The sequence below is a fragment of the Rattus rattus genome, chromosome 10 (assembly GCF_011064425.1).
Source record: "Rattus rattus isolate New Zealand chromosome 10, Rrattus_CSIRO_v1, whole genome shotgun sequence".
Classification (NCBI taxonomy): Eukaryota; Metazoa; Chordata; class Mammalia; order Rodentia; family Muridae; genus Rattus; species Rattus rattus.
The window spans coordinates 43,205,958-43,224,493 of NC_046163.1; the positions used below are offsets into that span (position 1 = coordinate 43,205,958).

The following is an 18,536-nucleotide window of genomic DNA, read 5'->3' on the forward strand; positions in this document are numbered from 1 at the left end:
TATTAATGGTATATTCATACATAATATTGTATAAAAAACAGGGCAAATGCATTGTCGTGACACAAAAAATTCCATGCACGGATAAAGAGTTTTAAATTAGCACCATAAGTTAAGTCAAACAAATTATCTTCAATTTTGAGAATTATTTCACATGAAAATAATCTACCTTATAATGTTAGCTGACTATGTTTGATTCTTTTTCTAATATGGAAAAATCCTAATTTAATCTAAAAATCTGAGTTGTTCATTAATCCACTTACATCTGACTTTCACAAACAGCTGGAAACAGTTTTCTGCAGTAAAAACTGTGTAAATGGAATTCTTTTATATTATTAACATGAACTGTTATACGGCACACCCATCCCCTCCCCAGACTCACCTTGGCCTGTGGACTCCCATTCCCAACTCCTCACAGTTCCCAGCGGCATTTGGATGCATAGGAGTTTGGGAACCATAGTGTTTGCCCTCCAACCCCTTAGACCACATTTCACCTTCCCCAAAGCCACATTCCAACACCCCAGCAACGAGGTGGAAAGGCAGGCCATGACTTAGGGTTAGGGTCTTTGAGGAAGTGATTATCTCATTGGGGTGCACACACACACACAGCTACTCTATTTAGGATCCAAACTTTTTCTCAGCTTGCCACTTTCTTTGGGTTTTTTATCTCCTGGCCAGGAACCTAATTTTACTTTTGAAATACCAATTGGTGGGTCTGTGGCATCAAGCAAAGGAAATTAAAAGAGGGTAACTGAGACTGAAGACAGGCCTACAGCAGTGCTTCTCAACCTTCCCAATGCTGTGACACTTTAACACAGTTCCTCATGCTGTGGTGACTCCAACCATAAAATTATTCCTTGCTACTTCGTAACTGCAACGTGTACTGTTAAGAATCATAATCGTAATGTAAACATCTGTGTTTTCCATGGTTTCAGTTGACCCCTGTGAAAGGGTTGCTTGACTCCTAAGTTGAGAAACACTGGTTTATATGCTAAGGTGAAATGGGGGACAAGTTCTATGCCATTAATACAGAATACTCAGTATGTAAGTTCTTCCATCAGCACTGTTCTGGGAAATGAAAAGGGAGCAAGGAAGTGGAAAAAAGAAAAAGGAGACATGAAGGATCTAAAACGAGAAAGGAAAAAGATGAACAAGAAAAATGTGAACCTCTTTCTACAACTATCCTTCACTTCTGTATGTTTCAGAACTCCTCCTCAAAATTCTACATTCTTCTGCAATTCGTCCTTCTGATTATTCCTATTCTAGCAGCAGTTGCCACCAGATTAGGGACTTCAATTAAATTTATACCTTTCTGTCCCCCACGGCTGGGGTGGAGATCTTCTGTCAGTTGTAGGTGTTACTGCCATTTGGAGAAGAAATGTTCAACTAATCTTCCCATAAAGTTACATACTAGTTCCTGGATCCATTGATCCCGTAACTCAGGGATATTTACATAAACTTCAAATTACTCTAAAACAAAAGTCACTGTACATAATACTTTTATAGGAAGATGGTAATTTCCAAGAACCCTATTCTACATGTTTAGAACACAGTCTTATTTCATAAACATGACGCAAATTCAACACTGTAACTTCTTGAAATGAAATGTATCTATCAATTTTAAAAGAATAAACACACACAAGCATGCACACAAACACAGGCATATACTGTTAAATGTTGAGATGCATTGGTGACAGAAGGGTTGATGTCTGTATTAGAAAGACTTTAAATAAATGTAAGACACAGAAACATTAACTTTGCTCTAGGGCAGAAAAGAAAAAGAGGATTTCTGAGGAGAATGCTCTGACTAAGAACAAAAGATGGTAGGCAGGTAATGCCATAGAAAATGAAAGGAAGTAATGTAATATAGTGCTCTGGGTAAATGGTAATTATGAGCTGGAAATAATTCTATATTTTTTAAACAAAAATAATTAAACCCCTAAACCGTGCTCTATATGTTCAAATAATATGCAATAACTGCAAAAACAATCTCTCCCCTTTGTAGTGTCGCTGGACCACATTACCTGTGCAGCTGGCTCTGTTATCTGCTCAGCTAACTGTAAACAAGAATGAAAGGAGAAAAGGATGTCTTCGCACAAGCTAGAAATGATCTCTTTGTGTTTCAACTGGCTCCTTATAACTGACTGGTGTTTGAGGCTCTGTCTAAGGATAAAAAGAGATAAATAAAATCACTAGAAGTGACAAGTAATCACATCAATTCAGGCCCATAGAGCATTTCAACAACACAATGTATAATATTAAACATGGTAAAATTAAGAGGTGTCAACTTTAGCTTTGAAGTTACAGGCTTGAATGGGTTACAGTGACTTTCCATCCTTTACACATGATTAACAAAGTGGCTTCTTATTATTCCTATAGCCAAGGATGTCTCTTCTCACCCCTGCCTCAGCATCTAGTAGCTGTTGTAGGCACTCTCCCTATTAACCCTTATTTAAGTTCAAATTATGTGATAAGTAAAATTAGGGTTGAACAACACAACTGTACATAACAGAGATCACTGTCAGCTCAGAAATGCCATACTTGATATTGGTAATTATCTAACAACAGTAGCAAGGCACATGATTCAGGCAGACTCTGTTCACGGTCCGACGCTTCAGTAACCAGCTAACTAGCTACAACCCTAGGGCTTTTTGTTGTTGTTGTTGTTTGCTTGTTTGTTTTTAAGAGAGCTGAACAGAGGAGATAGTGTGGATTGGAGCTACATGTATAATATCTGGATTATCACGCAGCAGAGCCATGAGTATTTTATACAACCACATAAAATTTTTCAAATGTAATCTAGAAACCATTAACTATTTAGAATATAGAAAATACAGTATGAAAAAAACTTAACTTACTTACTTAATAATAAACTTCCAAGTATTGGCATGAAATGCTTTGTCCATACTGGAGATAACAGAGCAGATATCCATTAACGAATGAATAACTACAAGAAAGGATAAAATGACTCAAGATAATCAAGTGTCATATGAAATGACATTCTCTTATATTTAAATGGATCAAGTGAATGTCTCAATATGTGACTGAATTCATGTACTAGTTTGAAAATAACTGGGTCAAATAATTACTAAAAATAAAAGTCATACTTTTAAGATTTCAAAAATAATGAAATATTGATTCTGCAATTTTTATCTTCCCAATGACAATTAAAACCAAAAAAGTTCAGTTGAATAAAAGTTATATCCTATTATAAAATGTTCACTGGAATAAAAGTTCTGCCCTACTATAGTTCAAATGATCTATAGATTCGATTTTAATTCTAAAACCTGACACTACTAAGAAAACCTAACAAGAACTGCAATCAATTTACTACAACCAATTTACACTTCTGGTTGCATTAGCTAGTTTGTAAAAATGGTTCCAACTGCCCTTCCTGCAGCCACACTGACTCTAGGTATAGGTCTATGACTGATAAAAGAACAACAATCAAAGCAAATCTAGCCAAGATTTGGTGTGCTGGAACTTGTCCTCCCTTGCTATTTGTAAGAGCCCTAAAGCCATTATAGTGATTGAGTCTGTTAAAATGCTTATGTCGTCACCACAAAGGCTTCTGCAAACAGCCAGAAGTGAGTGAAGTTCTCAGCTGCAAATACACAAGTGAGCCAGGTGTACAGAAATTACTACAGAGAATGCCGGCCTAAGTTGCAAGCACAGGTAGGCTACTTACAGAGCAAAAAGTATTGTTTTGTAAGTGCACAAAATCAACCTGTTCTCTTTACACTAAAGTTAGGAATAAATGATTGCCTATATTACTCCATTATTTTTAAGATCCTAGATCATAATGTATTACTGAGTGATGAAATCAATGACATAGGTTATAATCAGTAACTCTGCTTTGTGCTGTTATTTGTGAGGCAGGGCTTTACTGTGATGCTCAAGATTCAACTAGAACTTGCAAGCCCTACTGCTTTAGCTTCCCAATGCTGTGTAGGCCTGTGCTGTAACACCAGGCTAATAGTTACATTAGCAAGTCTGTACAACAAAATAGTACAACAAAGCCTTGGGCTTAATTCTCAGGAAAGAAACACAAAAAGTTAATAAAGTAATATATGTAAAACGGGTATTCATTATAATACATGTGTCTGGGTATACATGTATATGCTCATAAGCCCATACATGCACATAAAATTCCAGAAAGAAATTTGAACTCTCTTTTTTTTTTTCTTCTTGCTGTGGGTTAAGAAGTAAAATCTAAAGGTTTCCTCAGAATATAGAGTATCTTAAAAGGTACAGTTACATACATCCTTTATTTGCTAAATCTTTTGTGTGGTATTACCTATTGTATATTTTACCTGGATACTTAGATCTATAATGAAGTATAAAAACTAAAGTTTACAAATTTAAAAAACGAAAAATTTATCTAGGAAGATTTAGATTACTTTTATACATGAGCAAGACAGCATGTATCAATAGAAACATTAGCTTGATGATTTAACCAATTAATCAACTATAGCCATTAGGCACCCTACTGTAATCAACAATTCTTTGCTCACCTTCTACCATTGTCAAAATGCTATTCTCATCTTCTGAAGGGCCCAGGCAAACCATGTCCAGCAGTTCCATCAGCTGCTTCTGGAGAGAATAGGCCTCCTTGAAAAGAGTCTGGAGAAGGTCTGACACCAGGTGTAAGCGCCCAGAATACACAGATTCGCTATTCTGATCACAAAGTATGAAAAGGAGAGAAACAATTAGGTCACAAACAGCTCAAAATTCAAATTTTCTTTAATCTAGACTATCAGAGACTGATACAAAATGTAAAAAGTGCACATTTTTTGTACCGAATCACCACACACAAGACTATGACCAATTTGTTATTTAACCAGCAAAACACTGTAGGTTGAAGTCCTTATGCAGGTGAAGGTAGACACACAATGAAATGAGGCCTGTCACTGGACGAGAAGGGAGGAGGGAACAAGTTTTAGAAGAAGAGGGAGAAGCAGAAAGGAGCAGAGGCAACACGGAGGCAGAGGTAAACAATCCTCACCATGCATCTCTGCATAGATACAGGTTGTTGTGAGTATTTCTTAAGAGATGGATTTCTATAGGTCAATTATCTTATCTAGGTGGGCGGTTTCTATCGTTATCAACTGGTTATGAGGTTATTGTGTGGATGTATTGTGGACTGAGAATTTAACATATAAATCTGAGTGATAAATTACAGTTTATTGAGTCCTGATTTCACCAGGTAGTTGGGAGTTTATACCTTAACTACCAGGAGGCGGTTGCTGGGAGTGCAGGCAGAGTCTGTGGCAGGGAGCCGAGATAGGTCAGCCACTGCTGGACTTCTAGAGTCCTCATTTTAGGTTAGTTCCATATGGCTCTCTGGTGATGGAACCAACACCAGAGAGCAATGCCTGGGTCAGAGAGTACCAGAGCGCAAGCATAGAGTGGTGACACACTGGAATTAGCCACCACTGAGATAAAGATACCTAACAGCGCCGTGTGGCCCTATAGTGCCGGCACTAGCCTGGGATAAAAGATTAATTTAGATTTAATATTTATCACAACAAAACACTGATAACAAAAATTGCCTTTGTCCTATAAACTCTAAGCCTTCAAACTTTAAAGGAATGTTAAGATGGACTAAGTTAAGTAACCTCCCACTGCTATCTAACAGAACAATTTCAAGATTCCTATGGTTAAACACAAATATTTACCATTTTTTTTCTTCAGGAAGGAGAAATACAATTCAAAAAGCCACTTTTTAGTCACCCGTTAAATTATGTGTGTCTTCTCTCTACAGAAAAGTCTATCCCAGTAACATCAACTAAAATGTAAAATCTTATGCATAAACACTACAGTATTCAACTCATAGTAATCCTTCAGCTTCAATCTCCCAAGTACAACATGCATGTATGGGGTACCATCTCTGCTACTAAACAATAAAAAGTGGTATACATAGATAGATAGATACATACATACATACATACATACATACATACATACATACTCCCTCCTACTGATTCCAGGCTATTTCAACTCTACATTACTCACCTTACAGTGTACAAATGTACTTTTAATAATATGCAGGATGAATGAGGGAAGACTGTGGATATTTCCTAGAATGATAGATTCCTGTATGGCACAGACATGATGAACACATCCTGTAAGACTTCCTATGATCTGCACCATTGTCTAGAAATAAGGGAAAGTTGATTAAAGATACACTTTTGTACATGAAGTAAAGGAATTAGACAGCATTCTAAGTGCTGGACTCATAGCACTGAAAAAACACTGTGCCTCTTTGTTTTCAGAGACCTTCACTCTATCAGAACATCACTTAGAATATTGACCCAGTTCAGGGTTACCATCTTGATCTGTCTTCTAAGATACCTAATGTAACATTTTATAAAAAATTCATGATTTCCATATGTATTTAAGTCCATAAATTTAATTCCAGCATTATGCCATTTCATAAAGAATGTATGGACTGTCATTTTGTTTCTTGAAGGTATCACTCTCTAACCATGACTGGCTTCAACTCATAGTAATCTTTCAGCTTCAATCTCCCAAGTACATCATACATTCATCCTACTATCAAAAAAATAAATACAAAGTGATACACACACACTCTTCCATTTTCTCTTTTCGAGACAGTATCTCCCTATATAACCCAGTCTGCTCTTGATCTCAAGCATCTCCTGCCTTAAGCACGTCACACACCCAGCTCCATTCTCTTTCTAATACACGCACTTACTTGTAAAATGTTCCTTATGGTGATCTGGATTTCTAAATTTTGGCTGGAGAGTTCTCTGGCTTCACTGGTTAATTCACATATCATGCCATCAAACAACTGTATAGTCTATGAAAACAAGTCAGCTTATGAACAAGTAAAAGACATCATTGAAATAAAAATAAAGATGACAGAATGGTCTGATTATTTGCAGTTATCCCTAATAACTAAGGATGTTGAACATTTCTTTAAGTGCTTCTCAGCCATTCAAGATCCCTCTGTTGTGAATTCTGTTTAGCTCTGTACCACATTTTTTAATTGAGTTATTTGGTTTTTCTGAAGTCTAACTTCTTGCATTCTTTAGACATGGATATTAACCCTCTATCAGATGTAGGGTTAGTGATGATCTTTTCCCAATCTCTAAGTTTCTGTTTTATCTTATTGACAAGTGTCCTTTGCCCAACAGAAGCTAAGCTTTTCAGTTTCATGAGGATCTATTTATCAATTGTTGATCTTAGAGCCTGAGCCATTGGTGTTCTGCTCAGAAAAAATTTCCCCTGGGCCAATGTGTTCAAGGCTACTCTCTTCTATTAGATCCAGTGTATCTGGTTTTATGTTGAGTTCCTTGATTCACTTGGACTTGAACTTTGGGCAAGGTGACAAATATGGATCCATTTGCATTCTTCTACATGCGGACTGTCAGTGAGACCAGCGCCTTCAAAACTTTTGACCCAGAATTGTTCCTGTCTAAAAGAAAAGCAGGGACAAAAATGGAGCAGAGGCTGAAGGAAAGACCATCCAGTGACTGGGCCAATTTGGGATCCGGCCCATGGGCAGGTATCAAACCCTAACACTATTACTGATGCTATGTTGTGCTTGCAGACAGGAGAGGCCCTACCAGCAGCTGACAGACAGAAGCAGATACTCACAGTCAACCTTTGGACTGAGGTTGGGGACCCCTATGGAAGAGTTAGGGGAAAGATTGCCTCAGGAAAGGGGGACGGGGGAAGAGCACCATCTCAGAGGTGATGGGGAGCAGGGAGAACTCTGGGAGGAGGGGGGGACTGGGACAGGGCAACATTTGGGATGTAAATAAATAATTAAAGAAAGAATGATCTGATTATTCATTAGTAAAACCTACCTACTATCATAGTTACTCACTGTTCCTAATTTAAAAGTAAACGTAAAAAGTGTTTCTACAACACAGTCCATAAACAATGCCTTGAGTTTGCTTTGCTTTTGATTTCTGTAGTATCAAATGTATTTAATATAAACAGAAAAATTCATTCAAAGTTCATTTGGGGTAGCAAATGCAAGTACTAGTCTGTTAAATAAAAGACAACAACTTAAATCAACAAACACTCCAGTGGCATTTACAAGGGCATTTCTTGGTAGTGGCAATGAGTTTATACTGAATCTTGAATTAATTCTTTTATATACTTTGTTTGATTTTGTTTGTTTGTTTGTTTTGAGACAGGGTCTATGTAATCCCAGCTGTCCTGGAGCTCTCTAATGTAGACTAGGCTGGTCTTGAACTCAGATCTATCTACCTCTGCTTCTCAATTGCCAGGCTGTACTCACTTATATGTTGACTAGTTCACCTTTTGAAATATAAGAACCACTTTATAGTAGTAAACTCACAAATAAAAACATCAAGCATCTAGATTTATGTAGCTACTCAGTTATCCGGTCCCAAATTCCACAATGAGCTGCTATACTACTGAACAGCTTTATATTCAAAAAGCCTAATTTTAATATACCCCTATTCTATGAAAAATATCTTAAATTAGTGCAAAGGTTGAACAATTTTTACTATTTATTTGTAACTCAAGTATGTTTGATATACTAGAAAAATAAGTTAAGAAAATTATAAATGGATTATATAAAGTTGAGATTAGATTTTAATAACTTCTATGATGTATAAATTAACATCACAACTGTACCTTTGGTAAAATTTGGGAAAACAAAGTCTCTTCCAGTGTCAGGTGGTTCATATGAGGCAAAAACATTTCAACAATGATTTTCAAAATTCCTATAAAGCAAAATAGCATTTTGTAAAACTATCATGCCATGTCAGTTAGTAAGTCATTGCCCTTTATCAAATATGAGATTATGTAAGTAATGTCAACCTAAAGTTTTGAAGGCTTCAATACCATATTCCACAGAGAAACTATTAAGCATTTCAGTGTAAAAAGTATAGTCGGAAAAAAAAGAAAACAAAAACAGCAACTGAAGACAAGCTAAAAAGTTACTCAACAGGATCTAACACAATTAAAATCTGTTTTTTAAGAAACATAAGTTTCTAAGATAGTAAAAATTCCAACTTTAACAATTATATAAACAGGCACGCAAAATGACTCGTAGCTTGGCAGTTCCCATCAGAACTTTTCTCTGAAAGTTACTTGATCTGTGTACAGGTTTGTATGTGTGAGTGCAGGCACACATATGCCACAGCATGCAGAGACATCAGAAAACAATCAAGAATTCTTATAAGGAGGTCTTAAGAAAACAGATAAAGATGAGAGTAAACATTTTCCAAACGACAAATTTGTCATCATCTAGATCTAGAGTCCAGACAAAGAGTTTTTCTAACTTGAGAGTATTTTCTAAATGGCACTAAACAAGTTAAGAGGCTGGATGTTATAACAGACTGACATGGTATTGTTATCTTGGTCCTATCACAGCATAACATTGAAATTTTTATTGTGCTAATACATCATCAAAAATTGAATTTAAAACTTAAAAACACTGTAATAGGAAGGAATTGGCTCATTTCATGTAACAGGAAGTTACTGAAATTACATAAAGAAAAGATTAAAGCTGAAGGTAATAGAAATCTGTAAAGTCTACTGGCATACATATACACAATACCATATACACAATACCATATACGCAACATAATCCTACTTACGGATATGGCATACATATACACAATACCACATAACAACATAATCCTACTTACGGATATGTTCAATCCAACTTTCAGAACACTGATACATAGAGTAAAATATAAATTAAGGAATAAATCCAAAAAGAGTGCTTAAATTTACCGTTAATCCCTAAGAGACTGAAATTATGCCCAAATCTCTGGCTTTACCTTTTAACTTAACATTTATCACATAAACAAAGATTTTGTAAAAATATTTTAAGGAAGAAATCCTTAAATTATTTAGGGTTAAGGAACTTTCAAACTCAGTTAAATTATGAAATATGTATGACTGATAGGAAAAAAGTACTGAATAATCCCAAGTTCCAGTTTCAGAAATTCTCCTTCACACTTCTATTTGTATCTGCATTAACTCAATTGTTATTTACATATCTATCTTACCAACCTTACCAAGTAAATCTTCTGCTTGCACGCTGTTACATCTATATACCCAATAGCAAAAATAAACTTGTATGTCACTGAGAATTATTAGAAATATTTTATTGTAAAAGAACTCATACGTCAAGAAAATGGATACTCATAAATAAAACTAAACCTCTTTTGAACTTTTACTTTGCATATTTTATAACTATAATCGAAAAAAAGTAACCCAAATTTTTCAGTTTAGGAAGGTAGAATCTGTCAACTGGACCAAATCCAGTTTAAATTCAGAAAGCTTGCTACTCCACAATTAGGAATAAGCATGAAAATATTCAGGCTGGACAATATATAAGATGAAAAATATGAAACTGTGATAAATTGAGATCTATCACACTTTCCTTCCATGTGTCATGCAGAATGAAAGTAAACACTAGCATGCTGAAAATGACTTAGAGACACCTAGGCGTTTCTACTGAACACATATGTGCCAGTCACTACTTTCAGTGGTAAGGACGAAACCAAATTCCTGTCTCTGTACTTGACAGTGCAGTGAAATGGGGGATAGGCAAATACGTTCTTTTAAGGTTCAAATGGTCTCCAGAAAACTGTAAACAGCACCAAATGTAATAGAGTACTAGTCAGTTTTGTGTCAAACTGACAGAAGCTAGTCATTTGGAAGAAGGGATTCTTGAGAAAATGCCTCCATAAAATTTGACTATAGGCAAGTGTACAGTGCACTCCCCACTCCTTAACTGGAAATATCCTTTCTCAAACAATATATCCTAATTATAGTTTCCCCTCCCTCTACTTCTCCTAGTTCCTCCCTACAACCCCTTCCATCAGGATCCTCCCTTTCTGTCAAAAACAAGCTTCTAAGAGATAACAAAATGTAAAATAAATTACAATAAGATAAAAAAAAATATCAAATTTGAACAAGGTAAACCAACAGAAGGAAAAGAGCCCAAGAGAAAGCATAAGAATCAGACCCACTTGTTCACACACTCTGGAGTCTCATAAAAACACTAAGCTGAAAGCTGTAACACAGAGAATCTGGTGTAGTTCTTGTGTATGCTGGGCTTGCTGCTTCAGTCTCTCTGAGTTCATGTGGGCTTTGCTCACTTGAAATGCATCTTCTTGAGGATTGATGTGGAAGAGCCTAGCTCACTTTGGACAGTATTCACTAGGCTGGTGGTCTTGGGTGCTGTAAGAAGACGACTGAGGAGCAAGCCAGTAAGCAATACTCCTCCCACAGGTCTCTGCTTAAGTTCCTGTCCTGACTTCCTTTAATAATGCACTGTGATATGGCCCCTCAGGTTGAAATAAACCCTTTTCTCCCCAAGATGATTTTGATCACAGTGTTTTAACAAAGCAATCAAAACTCTAAAAAAGTTAGGTTTCGGGGAACTACTTAAAACTGAGGGCTGTGAAAAAGGCTCCTCTAAGAAAGTAATTCTGATAGGAATTCAAGGTCCATACCTAAACATAGTAAAAGCCATATACGGCAAACCAGTTGCTAACATTAAACTAAATGGAGAGGAACTTGAAGCAATCCCACTAAAATCAGGGACTAGACAAGGCTGCCCACTCTCTCCCTACTTATTCAATATAGTTCTTGCAGTTCTAGCCAGAGCAATCAGAAAACAAAAGGAGATAAAGGGGATACAGATCGGAAAAGAAGAAGTCAAAATATCACTACTTGCAGATGATATGATAGTATATTTAAGTGATCCCAAAAGTTCCACCAGAGAACTACTAAAGCTAATAAACAACTTCAGCAAAGTGTCTGGGTATAAAATTAACTCAAATAAATCAGTAGCCTTCCTCTACACAAAAGAGAAACAAGCCGAGAAAGAAATTAGGGAAACGACACCCTTCATAATAGACCCAAATAATATAAAGTACCTCGGTGTGACTTTAACCAAGCAAGTAAAAGATTTGTACAACAAGAACTTCAAGACTCTGAAGAAAGAAATTGAAGAAGACCTCAGAAGATGGAAAGATCTCCCATGCTCATGGATTGGCAGGATTAATATAGTAAAAATGGCCATTTTACCAAAAGCAATCCACAGATTCAATGCAATCCCATCAAAATACCAATCCAATTCTTCAAAGAGTTAGACAGAACAATTTGCAAATTCATCTGAATAACAAAAACCCAGGATAGCTAAAACTATCCTCAACAATAAAAGGACTTCAGGGGAATCACTATCCCTGAACTCAAGCAGTATTACAGAGCAATAGTGATAAAAACTGCATGGTATTGGTACAGAGACAGACAGATAGACCAATGGAACAGAATTGAAGACCCAGAAATGAACCCACACCTATGGTCACTTGATTTTTGAAAAAGGAGCCCAAACCATCCAATGGAAAAAAGATAGCATTTTCAGCAAATGGTGCTGGTTCAACTGGAGGTCAACATGTATAAGAATGCAGATCGATCCATGCTTATCACCCTGTACAAAGCTTAAGTCCAAGTGGATCAAGGACCTCCACATCAAACCAGACACACTCAAACTAATAGAAGAAAAACTAGGGCAGCATCTGGAACACATGGGCACTGGAAAAAATTTCCTGAACAAAACACCAATGGCGTATGCTCTAAGATCAAGAATCGACAAATGGGATCTCATAAAACTGCAAAGCTTCTGTAAGGCAAAGGACACTGTGGTTAGGACAAAACGGCAACCAACAGATTGGGAAAAGATCTTTACCAATCCTACAACAGATAGAGGCCTTATATCCAAAATATACAAAGAACTCAAAAAGATAGACCGCAGGGAGACAAATAACCCTATTAAAAAATGGGGTTCAGAGCTAAACAAAGAATTCACAGCTGAGGAACGCCGAATGGCTGAGAAACACCTAAAGAAATGTTCAACATCTTTAGTCATAAGGGAAATGCAAATTAAAACACCCCTGAGATTTCACCTCACACCAGTGAGAATGGCTAAGATCAAAACTCAGGTGACAGCAAATGCTGGCGAGGATGTGGAGAAAGAGGAACACTCCTCCATTGTTGGTGGGATTGCAGACTGGTACAACCATTCTGGAAATCAGTCTGGAGGTTCCTCAGAAAATTGGACATTGAACTGCCTGAGGATCCAGCTATACCTCTCTCTTTGGGCATATACCCAAAAGATGCCCAAACATATAAAAAAGACACGTGCTCCACTATGTTCATGGCAGCCTTATTTATAATAGCCAGAAGCTGGAAAGAACCCAGATGCCCTTCAACCGAGGAATGGATACAGAAATGTGGTACATCTACACAATGGAATATTACTCAGCTATCAAAACAACGACTTTTATGAAATTGAGGCAAATGGTTGGAACTGGAAAATATCATCCTGAGTGAGCTAACCCAATCACAGAAAGACATACATGGTATGCACTCATTGATAAGTGGCTATTAGCCCAAATGCCTGAATTACCCCTAGATGCCTAGAACAAAATGAAACTCAAGACGGATGATCAAAATGTGAATGCTTCACTCCTTCTTTAAAAGGGGAACAAGAATACCCTTGGCAGGGAAGAGAGAGGCAAAGATTAAAACAGAGACTGAAGGGACACCCATTCAGAGCCTGCCCCACATGTGGCCCATATATATACAGCCACCCAATTAGATAAGATGGATGAAGCAAAGAAGTGCAGAAGTGTAGATCGCTCCTGAGAGACACAGCCAGAATACAGCAAATACAGAGAGAGGCGAATGTCAGCAGCAAACCACTGAACTGAGAATAGGACCCCCGTTGAAGGAATCAGAGAAAGAACTGAAGAGCTTGAAGGGGCTCGAGACCCCATATGTACAACAATGCCAAGCAACCAGAGCTTCCAGGGACTAAGCCACTACCTAAAGACTATACATGGACTGACCCTGGACTCTGACCTCATAGGTAGCAATGAATATCCTAGTAAGAGCACCAGTGGAAGGGGAAGCCCTGGATCCTGCTAAGACTGAACCCCCCAGTGAACTAGACTGTCGGGGGGAGGGCGGCAATGGGGGGAGGGTGGGGAGGGGAACACCCACAAGGAAGGGGAGGGGGAGGGGATGTTTGCCCGAAACCGGGAAAGGGAATAACACTCAAATGTATATAAGAAATATTCAAGTTAATAAAAAAAAAAAAAAAAAGAAAGTAATTCTGAGGAAGACCAGGACGAGAGGCTGAAAGGCTGGGGAACACACTGGCCTGAGAACAAAGACCCGGAAGGAGATCAGCTTGATGTATTTGTGGACTGAATGTAGCTAGTTAGCTATATAGGACCAGCCGGGTTCAAACTATAGGGAACCTTGAAGACAAATTCAGAGTGTTTTCTTAAAATTAAGCTACACATAGAGTAGGAAAAGAAAGTGAATTTTTTTTTACTCTAAACTTTGTTAAGAATGGATTATAGAAGAACTGTGAAGAAACAAGAAAAATTTTCATAGTACAGATTATAAAGATCAGAATCACGGTGGGGAACAGGTATATTCAAGGAGTAATTTAGAATCAGAAATAACTGTGTTGGTTACAAAAAGTGTTCAAGGTTTACTTACAGAAGAAAACCTGGAAATGAGATCTGAGTTTTCAGTAGGTAGCAAGGTAAGGTAGAAACGGTACTTAAATGTAGTAATGGTGCCTGTAATATTGAAGGAAGGGAAAAATAATACCTACCTTCATTCACTCTAAGCCTAGCAGTCTAGGAGACACACATTACATAAATAAACATCCTCCTGTTCCCAGGAGAAATTCCATAAAGACAACCTTTTGGGGGGCACACAAAAAAACCCAGCACCGCAGACTCAGGTTTGCTGAAAACCCAAGACTAATCTGTTTTGTGTAGCAAGTACCAGGCCAGCCAGGGCTACTTAGCAAGACCTTATCTAAAAAGTAAAATAATTCCACATCCACACATGGAGCATTTAAAAAACCAAAAACCAAAACAAAACAAAACCAAAAAACGGGCATTAGCACCACGTTGGAACTTGTTAATGTCTAAGGAATGCCTTCAGTGTGGTAGAAATACTTAAGTTATACTGTGAAACACCATCCCACTAAGTAATGGTCTTTTTAGTTTTTGGACGGGTGAATGTCTGTCTCTGTGTGTGCAATTTTATATAGAAGGTAGGATTAAAGACATAAAACTAAAATCACTTTTTAACATGAAGGGAGTCGACTTCCAAACAGAAAAGCATTACACTAATTATTCTTTGCACCTGACTCCACAAAATTACAACTCGATTAAAACCAGTATCTGAAAGCCTTCTAACTTAAAAGGGAAACCGGCTCGAAAAGGGAAAGCATTTTGTTTACAGAACATCCTTTGAAGATTCGGCACCACAAAAAAAAAAAAAAACTACAACTACATCTTGCAGTTCTCACACTTCATCCATATACGAAGCACCTGCGCTGGACGCTCCCACACTTAGGCAAGTGCGGCCTAGGGGGAAACTTGGGCACACAGAAATAAACAAGTAAGGCATGAAGAACACCAATCATCTTCAAAAGCTCCAGTCGCAATCGCCCGACAATGCCAGGCGCACCTACGCCTCAACCCACGGTCGTCCTCGCTCCCTCCACTGTCACTTCGTAAAAGAGGGTTCGAGCACCGGCCACAGACCGCCCGTGTCCGGGAAACCACCAGAAGGCTCGCGACACGCCCCCCTCAGCACCCTCCAAGGATATGAGGAGCCGGGGCAGCACCGAAGGCAGCTCCCGACGGCATGTCTCCTCCGGCCACCTGCTGAGTTCCTCCAGCAAGACCCCGCTCGTCGCCACCGCACCGTTCTGCGACATTCTTTCGCCCCCCGGAGACGAACGAATTCGCAAAACTCCCGCCACAGCTTAGAACGCCTTCCCAGAAGGCTTTGAGAGAGCTCCGCCCACACCAAACCATAGAGAGGAGGACTCTCGCCCCCAGCCCTCGGAGCCCTCTCTAGCTGTTGGAGGACTCATGTCGCTGGTGTTCACTGTGAGCTGAAGGCAAGCTTCGCCAGGAGTTCCTTATGCTGCTGGCTTCTTTCACCCTGACGTCTGATTTTTACCGTGCAGAGACCAGAAGTCCTCAGGTTTGATATCCTCAGTCCCGGGGGACTTTAAGACTACTCGTAATCTCAAGAGTGACCTGGGCTGTAGCCAGGATTGACTCTATTCCACTGTGAGGTGAGTTCGAGTGTAGGCATGATTTTACTGGCGCGCATGCTTCCGTTTGAACAGCTCCTGCCAAGTGAACAAAGATCGCACGGTCCAGAAAAGTGCAAATTAAAACGGGTCTGGCATATTGCCGGAAATGTTTCTATACAAGCGGTTATACTTTCTATAGTCCTAGTCTTTATTCATCCCTCCGGTCACATAAGGTTTAGAACTACGTACACATAAATATACCGTTTGGATGAGTTTGCACACACCAGATCACACCTGTGTGTGTGTTTGAAAATGGATGTCCCACTTACCCAAATAAGACCTTAAACTGTTTTGCGAGGCTGAGATGAAGATATGTCAGAAATTTAGGGTATGAGTGTTCCTGGGCACAACGCAGCTAAACGACCAAGTAGCTAGGCTGTCCTGTCTAAATATCTTGGGCTTTATTGTTCTGGTGAAGGGGGTTGCTGCTATAGCTGTTCTTTTGTTTGTTTTTATGTCTTATCTTCTACTTTTGAATACTTAAGGCATCTGTGCATTTTTCTAAATCACACACACACACACACAGCCTATTTTTCTTTTTCTTTTAATCATTGTCTTTTTTTCCCCTCCCTTTCCAGGGCTAAATTGAAAAAGGAGCAAAGGCATCTGAAACGTCTTTGGAACCCCCTCTGAATATATCTGGTGGTATATAAGCAGCTAACAGACATTGGGCCCAGCAGAACTAATTGACTGTGTGGTCTCTTATGCTATTAAATTCTTTTTGGAAGTTGAAGCATCATCCTTTGATTAAAAACTGTGTGCAGGGATGGCCTTTCAATTCAATTTCAGTATAGAAGAAGATCTGGAAAATAAATTAACTTCCCTCGATGATGGAACTTGTGTCTTAAAAAGTCAGAAAGGAAAGGAGGACAAAAACCAATCTACAGAACTGCCGGGCTTGCCTCAGAATCGCTTGTGGAAATGCTCCTCACTGGGAAGTGCAGCTTCCTCTGAAGACACTGACAGCCCACCCAGTACCGCTGACAGATCAGGTGTCCCAGAAGCATGTGAAAAACAGCCCTCCCTGAAACCTGCTAAAGAACACGTGATACCTAAAGATCGTGATCAGGTCTTAGAAAATAAGGTTTTGGAAATGCTGCCAGGTTCCCAGCATGTTAGCACAGCAGTAGTGAAAACCATCTCTTTGAAAGAGAAATTCCCTGGAGAAAACATAGTTTCACAAAGCTTTTCTTCTCATTCTGATCTGATTCCAGGTGTCTATGAAGGAGGCTTAAAAATCTGGGAATGTACCTTTGATCTCATGACTTATTTCACAAAGGCCAAAGTGAAATTTGCTGGACAGAAAGTGTTGGATCTTGGCTGTGGGTCTGGGTTGCTTGGGATAACTGCATCCAAAGGAGGGGCTAGAGAAGTTCATTTTCAAGATTATAACGGTTTGGTAATTGATGAAGTGACCTTACCTAATGTAGTTGCTAATGTCCCTTTGCAAGGTGACAGCAATGGCATAAATAAGCCAGCTGGGAAAAGACAAAGGAAGTCAGAAGTAGCCCAAGAAATATGTAAGTGTCGGTTGTTCTCTGGGGAGTGGGCTGAGTTTTGTAAGCTTGTATTAAGTGAAAAACTGTTTGTGAAATATGACCTCATTCTCACTTCAGAAACCATTTATAATCCAGATTATTACAGCACGTTGCATGAGACATTCCTCAGACTATTGAGTAGGAACGGCCGGGTGCTTTTGGCCAGCAAAGCACATTACTTTGGTGTTGGTGGTGGTGTTCATCTCTTCCAAAAGTTTGTAGAAGAAAAGGGTGTGTTTGAGACTCGAACACTTGAGGTAATTGATGAAGGTCTCAAGAGGTTTCTGATGGAAATGACTTTTAAGTGCCCCAGTTAATATGCATATAACTCAATGGCATAATGAATTAAAAAGAATACCCCAGAACTTGTGACTGTTCAATTTCTATTTTACTGTTAGCTTTTTCTGAAAATATGGTGTTTGTATGTTTTTGCTTATTGAAATAATAAGCCAAGTATGGTAGTATCAGCCTTGTGTTTTCTATGTAAAACTACAAGTTTCCCTGAGAATTTAAAGAGCCCTTGAATCACTCTGTGGGAAAAGTCTTTCCCCATCTTCATTCTATTTGTCCTCTCTACAGTCTCTAACACTCCATAAACATGTTCCCAGGGAATACTCCCACTCCTTACCAAGCTTATGAATCTCTCTGCAGTCTTTGTTAGTTTCTTGTCTCCCTGAAGTGCCTGGCTAGATCGTTAAGGACTTGTATCCCTGAATAATACTGACCTCAAGCATTTGGTCAAAGGCCTATGTTAACTCAGAAGACTTATTGATTTGCATTATGTCAATGTGTTAGCACGCTAGGCAATTGGCTGCATTAAGTTAGATGGAGTGGTT

The 18,536-nt window shown here is 38.5% G+C and overlaps 2 protein-coding genes across 3 annotated transcripts in view; one reads left to right on the forward strand and one right to left on the reverse strand.

Annotated features, from left to right (window-relative positions):
* The window catches only part of C10H1orf112 (chromosome 10 C1orf112 homolog), a 50,088-nt gene extending 34,265 nt beyond the window's left edge, over positions 1–15,823 (reverse strand). The window contains exons 1-8 of the mRNA XM_032914696.1: positions 15,665–15,823; positions 9,654–9,693; positions 8,635–8,723; positions 6,716–6,820; positions 6,013–6,153; positions 4,512–4,674; positions 2,860–2,944; positions 2,022–2,160 (exon numbers count right to left, since the gene is read on the reverse strand). Coding sequence (XP_032770587.1) covers positions 2,022–2,160; positions 2,860–2,944; positions 4,512–4,674; positions 6,013–6,153; positions 6,716–6,820; positions 8,635–8,723; positions 9,654–9,693; positions 15,665–15,775 — 873 coding nt within the window. The 5' untranslated portion in view covers positions 15,776–15,823. The remainder of the gene's footprint in view (positions 1–2,021; positions 2,161–2,859; positions 2,945–4,511; positions 4,675–6,012; positions 6,154–6,715; positions 6,821–8,634; positions 8,724–9,653; positions 9,694–15,664) is intronic.
* Positions 15,824–15,929: 106 nt separating this feature from the next.
* Mettl18 (methyltransferase like 18) lies at positions 15,930–18,065 on the forward strand. 2 transcript variants are annotated; one of them, XM_032915551.1, is made up of 2 exons: positions 15,930–16,141; positions 16,741–18,065. In XM_032915551.1, exon 2 carries the CDS (start codon positions 16,929–16,931, stop codon positions 18,015–18,017), a length of 1,089 nt encoding a protein of 362 aa, XP_032771442.1. In that variant the 5' UTR covers positions 15,930–16,141; positions 16,741–16,928; the 3' UTR covers positions 18,018–18,065. The 2 variants fall into 2 exon arrangements, with proteins under 2 accessions (XP_032771442.1, XP_032771443.1); XM_032915552.1 differs by having other exon boundaries at positions 15,930–16,047.
* The last annotated feature ends 471 nt before the right edge of the window (positions 18,066–18,536 follow it).